At 36.8% G+C, this 8,503-nt stretch overlaps 1 protein-coding gene across 1 annotated transcript; it reads right to left on the bottom strand.

Moving 5' to 3' along the window:
• Window positions 1-3,504: 3,504 nt before the first annotated feature.
• On the bottom strand, window positions 3,505-4,328 carry LOC119191778 (cuticle protein 7-like; the record flags this gene model as incomplete). The annotated part of the gene is given in 3 exon segments (XM_037445644.1): window positions 3,505-3,897; window positions 3,900-3,933; window positions 4,087-4,328. Coding segments are annotated over 3 exon segments (551 nt in total), but the record flags the coding sequence as incomplete, so codon positions are not given.
• Window positions 4,329-8,503: the final 4,175 nt, after the last annotated feature.

The raw sequence follows: 8,503 nt of genomic DNA, 5'->3' as shown, positions 1-8,503 counted from the left end.
TTGGCGTTGTTCCACTTTTGTTAACTTGAGATGATCGTTAGGTATGTCGTTTATCTTATACTGAAGGGTTTAGGGTCAAGCTACGAAAACAGGGTAAGCGATGAGCGGCGCGGCCAGCGGCACGGCCCGCCGGCTTTACGCACAGGGTCTATTAGCCGAAATGCCTTTCTACTATCGTTAACACAAATACTGCCGTGCTGAGCGCAAAAGCGGTATGTCAGGTAAACCTTATTTCGAGATAATCGAAGTTTTATAAATATAGTTTTGTATGTAAAACTGAGACAGAAATCCTCTTTAAGGTATTTTTAACAAGTTCTAAACAAAATACCGTTATTTAGGTAAGCTCATTGAATGGACATTTCTTTAAGCTATCTGAAGACATAAAAATCAAGATTTAGATTTTTTTTGAGGTACCGCTTTCGAGCCCAGCACGGCAATAGGAAACAGAACAAAATATGAGAATGATATATTCTATTGCTAAGTCAACCGCTAGGATACGTCATTCTAATACATGACGTTAGTGTTAAAGATTTTAGTAAGGCATTTTGGCTACAGCCCCTGCTCTATATGAGGCATCCTTCTTATTGCCCCATATATCCGTCTCCTTACTCGTTGCTGCTAAAACAAAACCGCTCGCTGTGCCGCTCGGCCGGCGACTTCGTGGCTTGATCCTAGATTCTAGTTATGTAATCGGTGGAACCAAATAATTATTTACTGGTGTTTTATCTAAATTACGTATGGAAAGACAAGTTGTGATTATAACAAGAATAATTCCAAACATTTACTTCATGGAACATTTAATATCATTCTGCGTATGAAAAGCTACCTTAAAGCGCTATCCCTAGCAAAAGGTCTAACCGTAGTTATAGAAATTATTCTATAAAAGTAATCTAATCCAAATTTATATAACATACAAAAAAAGTTATATTTCTACACTATATTGTTTTTATTTTGGCGGTTTCAAATCTTTTATGATGTGAATATTTTTTCATTAATTTTATAATGAAAATATTTCTAAGATATTTTACTACATCTTTTAAGGCAAACATAATTTTAATTTATAACCAAAGCGATATACGATTCAATAAGAAATAATTTGGTACCTACTAATTTTCAAAAATACTTCAAATTATATTTTATAGAAATTATTCGTAAATCTTTGCATATACACGCTCGTAACTCGTGCGCCCTAAATGTAGGGAACGAATGCTCAAGGTCGTTTGTTCGAAGGAGGGCCTTAACAATACAGAGTATGTTTGTGGTTATGTGCGCGTGATATTTCGTAACCAGAATTAAAGTCTCGAAGAATTAAAGTCCAAAATTAACCCTAAATAAATAAATATTACCAGAATTATATTTATTTATTTAGGTTTAAAAGGACTTCTTTTAAACCTGTTTGTATACCATGTTGGTCGTAGGGTATTTTGTTGGTGGTTGGATATATTTTAAGTCTGCCTGGATAGCGATCACCGTACACAAGGTGTTAATACCCGCCATAGTGGCCCAGGTAAGTATGTCGCGTTCCGGGATCAGCCTATGTGTATCCAGTTTCAACAGGCCGGCATAATTGTGTCGACTGGCGAGGGGTAATCATCTCTCGTCAGGCAACATTCTATTGGACCCCACTCCACTTACCATCAGGTGCAGTGGCGTCACTTTGTGTGCTCGTATAAAAAAAAGAAATACCAAATTTGTTTTGAACCTGGTGAGCAGCTAAATGCGATTATCTCTGACAAACATTCCGATATCCTCACAAAATATTATATACTAATAAATATAAATATTATACACTTATAAATATATTATACTAATACAGCTAGTATGTAATAGGTTGCGTTCATTTATTGAGTACAGTGACTACGTAGAACGTAGTATATTGATTTCATTCATGAAGTCTTTGAATTATTAGGATTTAACACTCGCCTACATACGTATTAACCGCTTAGTTCACGTATGCTGGGACTGGTATATTATGTACTATGACGAAGAAGAAATTAGGTACTACTAGTTTCTCTGTTCATATAAACTTAGTTTTACCATTTATCTAGTTATTTATACCGACCGTTGTAGTACATGGCGACTATCTTAATATTGATAATAATGATCTCTTTATGGTGGTAGGTCTCTCATATTTGAGAGTCCGCCTGGGTAGGTACCACTGTAATATCTATTTCTGCCGCCAAGCAGCAGTGTGTAGTCACTGTTATGTTCCGGTTAGAAGGACATTGCAGCCAGTGTAACTACTGGACATACTGAGACTTAACATCTCATGTCTCAAGACGGCGAGTGCAGTGGAATACCAAACAATAGTTTTTAACTCAAGGTGTTGGATGGTGTTTCTACTGTTTATGGGCGGTCGTATCACTTACTATCAGGCGAACGGCAAGCTAGTCTCGTTATACAAAGCAATAAAAAAAAGAACAAAAATATAATGGGGTATCCCCTTTATATGGGTTTAAAAAGTATTTAGGGTAGTCATTATGAAAATAAACTCGAAATATGGTCGCAGTTATGGAAGTTTTGGTGGTAGTATATTTGTATTTATCCAGATGGCGAGCAGCTTCACACTGTGTAAAACCCGTCGTAGTATTCTACGTATGTGTGTCGCGTTCCGCGATCAGCCTATGTAGATAGGCTAGGAAACAAAAAGGCCAATATAATTCTGTCAATTGGCAAGCGATAATTATTTCTCGGCACTCGACACATCATCAGAACCCTATTTCGCTTACCATTTGCCCCATTCCGCTTACCATCAGATAAAATGGCGTCAGTTTGTCGTGTCGATATAAAGAAATAAGTAGGTCACGAAAGCGAAGACCTAATTCTTTAACACCGCCAGTATTTCATTTATAATTCTTGTGGATTTTGGTGATTGGATCTTGCGGATAGTATAAGTTCTTAAGTACAAGGTGTTTATGATCATATGTTTTAGATCCCAGAAAATATGTGCGTGGTTAGTATTTTATTCTAAATGACAATGGCCGGGCGCAGCCGTAAACAAGACATAGTTTTAGTATTTCTAGCCCTGTGTGCAATTTGCTACAGTTTGTCCCTCGCATTAAATACTGTGAAATGCGTTGTTACTTTAGATTTGCAGCTAGTAGTCAACCGGTTGTTTGGCAAGTGCGGCCGCACCCTTAGTACATTTCACACAAACTCTTGGCTATCTTTACAAGGGAAACTCTTTACAAGTTGTGACTGTAACCTTGTATAATTCCTATTAATTGTGCTGACTACTACGTAGAAGTTGGTGATTTTACAGATTTAAACGCTATAGCGGGATGAATTTTGCAAACTGTATGCAGGGAGTTTTTTATTAAGTCATTGTATAAAATCTAATATGTACCATATAGATCGATTACGCGTAGTTTAATTTACTTTTAATATCAGCATGTGTGAGATATTCTCAAGTTTAATAACGAGTATGCTTTACACAATTTGTGTATGTGCACACAAAGTTACGATTCCATAATATTATGAGGCAAGAAATGGAAAAATTGTAAATTCATTTGAATTCTTTATTCATAGTATGACACACTCACATATTTACAAAAACATACATAAACCAGTCAGGCAAACATTTGTGGTACATAAATTAACTAAATAATTCAGTAGTTGTTGTTTAGTAATGATGGTAGCCATGGGCGGGGGCAGCGTGCACGATAGGGAGAGCGTGTACAGCGGGGGCGGCATGGACAACAGGGGCGACGTGCACAGCGGGGGCGGGGTGTACAGCGGGAGCGGAGTTGTGTACGACGGCGTTGAAACCGTTGTGGGCATCAGCGGAGTAGTCGACCTTGCGCACGGAGCCGTCGGGCTGCACCAGGGAGTAGGAGCCGTGCACGGCGTCTCCGTCGCGGCTCTCGTGCTGGGACTTGTGATCGCCGGTGTGGGGTCGGCCACGGAGTAGGCGAAGTCGTATTTAGGGTGAGCCTTGAAAGAGAAAATGATTGGTTAATTTATCGCTACAATGTAGACACTATACCTATTTTACCACCCCAATTCATGGGTTATATTATGTAATCTTTTTTATGAAATAAAATATTATATATATAAGTTTTTTGTTAATGTAATAATGTAACTTACGTCGTAGTGGGCGACAGGGGCAGCGTAGTGGGCAGCGGGGGCGGCGTAGTGGGCAACGGGAGCGGCGTAGTGGGCGACAGGGGCGGCGGCGTAGTGCGCTACAGGAGCGGCGTAGTGTGCGGCGGGAGCACCGTGTACAACGGCCTCATCGTGGCGGACGATGCTTTGGGAAGAGACGGCGTGTCCGTGGCCTAAGAGACCAGCGTTGGCCGCGGCCGAGGAGAGGCGCTGATGGCTACGATCTGGAATCAAATAAGTAGTAATCGTGAAAGAATTGTGTAAAAATCTATCCATTAAAATTAATTGGCTTCAGTAGGCTTGACTTTAAATATCACAGTAAATATTTTTATTTCCTAGTTTTTGCAGAATTAAACTTTAAAATAAACTGTTCTTTCATTCAGAGTAAATAATTATTATTTAAATTATTTTTTGTTGGTAATGTCTAGTGACTCACTTTGCTGAACATGTTTAGTTGTTGAACGTACAAATGTAGATTGATGTCAATTGTCCGGCTGTATGGTTTTATAGATCGTGGTCGCCGCGAGTTCTGGCGGTGGGGCGAAGAAATGTATGCAAGCCCACGGACAAACACCTTGACTCTAACTTTGATATGCAACCAAGGAACCGGAATCGATACAAATATGCGTGACATAGGCATTCACTAATTTGTGAGTCCGGATAAGTTTTAATTGACCGTTTAGAGATATTATAATTATTTGAATTTTGAGAGCTGTATGTTTGTAACGAACAATTAAACGTACGTAATATAATATTTTTTTTTGCTTATCCTTTTTTTTTGTTTATGTAGGTAACTCTTTTCTTTGATTACGATTGAAAATTACGTACTTACAACAAAATTATTCAATTGTAAAATAAATAAAATATAATAGGATGTTGTTACTGTCCAAGTATATCGTGTTACAAAAAATAATTATTTTTTTTGTTAACATACAATTGGTGTCTCGATTCGAGGTGATTTTAACAATGAACCTCTAGTACCAAAAGTTAGTTTTTGCGTTGATTGTATCCTTAAACGATTGACTACAAAAATGCATTGTGCGCTGATCTTTTCACCAGGCGCAATGAGGACACACATTTTATATTATTTGTGTGACTGATTGAAAATAGTAAAGCTGAAAACAATAAAAAAAAATAGGTATCTGTTTCAGTCGGTCAAGGATCAGCCTGTACGAAATATGTTTTTGATTATCGAGGTAATAACTCGCATGAGTCGATATTTTATTTCACCACTCCTTTTATCAGGTGGAATGAAATCACTTAGCTGAAAAAACACGCCGAAACATCTTCACAAATTTTCTTCTCAGTGAAAAGTAGGTCGTTGACTACGACTACGACTGTTGTGAAACTTTTCTGATATTCTAGATTCTTTATATTCACTATATAAAAAACTTGTATCATAGTTTGGTGTTAGAAATATACTGTATGTACCTCTTAGGAGTAGCTATATAATTTTATTATAGATTCCAGCACGAAGCATACAACAATTTTATTTAGTTTAATTTAAATTATTTTTTTTCGGTTGATTAAATAGCTTTTTTTCATAGAGTATATCAATCAAAGCGGAAGTGATTCACTTGTTGTTTAAACGTTATTTTACCGCAGAAAAGAGCAGCTTGGTTTAGGAATGACTATTTAAACCTATCTTTGCTTTTGTGTTTTATTAGAGGTAGTACCTGGGTCGTTGTAGTTTATTCGTGCACTTAACAATAAATATATCTACAGAGCCTGTCGCTCACTTCAAAAAGATGTCCCGGAATAGGCTGGTAGGATTCTTGAGCAAGGACTATCCGATAACTATCAAAATATTTAACATATAACATTTTTACATTCGTCCTACTGCCTGACTTTTTAAAAATAATAATATCAGCCCTGTATTATATACTTGCCCACTGCTGAGCACGGGCCTCCTCTACTACTGAGAGGGATTAAGCCTTAGTCCACCACGCTGGCCTAGTGCGGATTGGTAGACTTCACACACCTTTGAAATTCCTATAGAGAACTTCTCAGATGTGCAGGTTTCCTCACGATGTATTCCTTCACCGTTAAAGCGAACGATAAATTCACAAAGAATACACACATGATTTTAGAAAAGTCAGAGGTGTGTGCCCTTGGGATTTGAACCTGCGGACATTCGTCTTGGCAGTCCGTTCCACATTCAACTAGGCTATCGCCGTTAACTTTTAACTCTACAGATATTCCGCAAATCATATTAAATTCTAGGTTTTGGTCGCGGCCTCAGCCACGCGATAAGCCTACGATACAAAACCCCTATATCACTGTAGCGATTTGTACCGCTATTTTATGACGCTAGCGCCATCTATCAACTGAAACAATCAGATTTAAAATTTAAATATTTCCTACAGGAGTAAATTGTCTAGTTATAATGTAGCCTATATGTAATTATAGGACTCTGTTTATCCTTACCAAATTCTATCGAAATCTGTTTAGGAATTACTGTGTCCATCACCAACACCTAATATCCAATGTTTTTTATTAGTAAAATAAGATAACACATGATTAATCCTATTTTTGTATGGCATGTAAACAATTTCCGGTTGGGGTTTGAGGAAACAAACTATGTAAAGACAAAAAGTTTGACTGTGTGTCAAGGCCTCCTTTCTTAGATACGGATTGAGATATCAAATCGAAATTAATATCGGACAATAAGGTCATTGGCATCAATTACATATTACTTTTAAAAATATAGGTCCTAGTGCAATATAATTGACATGTTAGAATACGTTTCAAAGCATAACATAACAATACGTACAAGTAATAATCGTTAGTCATCGAAAGATATTGTTGTTTTTCGTGGCCTTAAATCTGCTTTAATGTACTTCTTCAATCTTGGATCAAAATGTGTTCTTATAGTAGCGTAACTCATTCAAAAGTAACTTAATAAATAAAAATGTAAATATTTATTTATTATTAGTGGGCCGGGCAGATGTTTGTCCTGACACAGATCGCATTTTAGGTAAACTTCCTTTCATCCTTTAAGTCTCTACAAAAATGCCCCCTATCGACTCAAAATTAATTATCCGATGATTCAAGCTAAAATTAAACTCTTATAAAAAAATATTGAAATTGGTTTGGGTGATTTTGGACATTAGCGTGTTTAATATGTCTATGCAAAAATATCGTCCAGTTTGCACACTTTTCACGTCTTTTCCTATTGATTTTTCAAAATCATTCTTTGATATGAACCTTGTCCAGGTAATTAGGAACGCAACAAGGAATTAGTTAAGTCAGTCGAGCCGTTATCAAGTGATGCTTTTGTATACACGTGGCAAGTTATTTTTTTTTATAAAAATAATTAATGTACTTTCCTATTGTTCGTTCAATGAACTTTTATTTTGGGAGTGCTCGTATTTGATACATAATAATTACATAATAAAGGAAGTAGGAAGAGACATTGGTACATAAACACAACGTGAAGAATAAGTTACATGGCCATCAAATGTGATGTGGAAGGAGACGAATATGAATTAATCTATTTAAAATACACTCACACACATACACACCTTTATTCCCCAAAGGGTAAGCAGAGTGTAACTTGTGCACCTACGATACGCCGTGTGTTTGTCGCCCTATGATGTCATCTATATATCTATATATCTATACTTATAATAAATCTGTAGAGAGGTCAATTCTGTACATGAAATATATTTCCAAAATAACTATCAGGGGGTGATTAGGGATCGATACTGATGCCAAAAATGCAATTAGTAAAATTTTTGTCTGTCTGTCTGTCTGTCTGTATAACCGTTATAGAAACAAAAACTACTCGACGGATTTTAACGAAACTTGGTACAATTATTTGTCATACTCCTGTGCTGGTTATAGTATACTTTTCATCACGCTACAATTAATAGGAGCAGAGCAGTGAAGGGAAATGTTGGGAAAACGGGAGAAGTTACTCCATTTTTTAAGCTTCCGTCGCGGGTGCAACCTCAATGGTTAAAGCTACACAGAAATCATGTATGACGGAAATGTTCTCCTTAAAATTATGTAAAAAATATCCCACGACAGCATATGTCTATCTTTTATGGTTGACTCACAATAACACGTGTAACTCTCGATAGCTTAGCAATTCGAAGCTTTCTCATTATATTTGTCTACTCTTACGTTTATAACACTCTCAGTCATCCATAATTAAAAAAGTTAACATTATTAAATATTCCATAAAAAAGAATCATAGAAATCGGTATAGAAACACCAAAGTTATACATGAAATACGCTAATAATAAGCCATCACGCGTGAATACTGAATCATGCTACAAGGATTATTTTTGTATATATATAAGGTCGCGAACGCACAGGCAGGCGGTTTGCTTGGCACCTAGAGGCTAGCGAATCACCTAGCGAGTAGCTTCGTAAAACGAACATTCTCGAACGT

Source organism: Manduca sexta, unplaced genomic scaffold, assembly GCF_014839805.1.
Source record: "Manduca sexta isolate Smith_Timp_Sample1 unplaced genomic scaffold, JHU_Msex_v1.0 HiC_scaffold_1912, whole genome shotgun sequence".
Classification (NCBI taxonomy): Eukaryota; Metazoa; Arthropoda; class Insecta; order Lepidoptera; family Sphingidae; genus Manduca; species Manduca sexta.
This window is presented reverse-complemented; position numbering and strand designations above follow the sequence as displayed.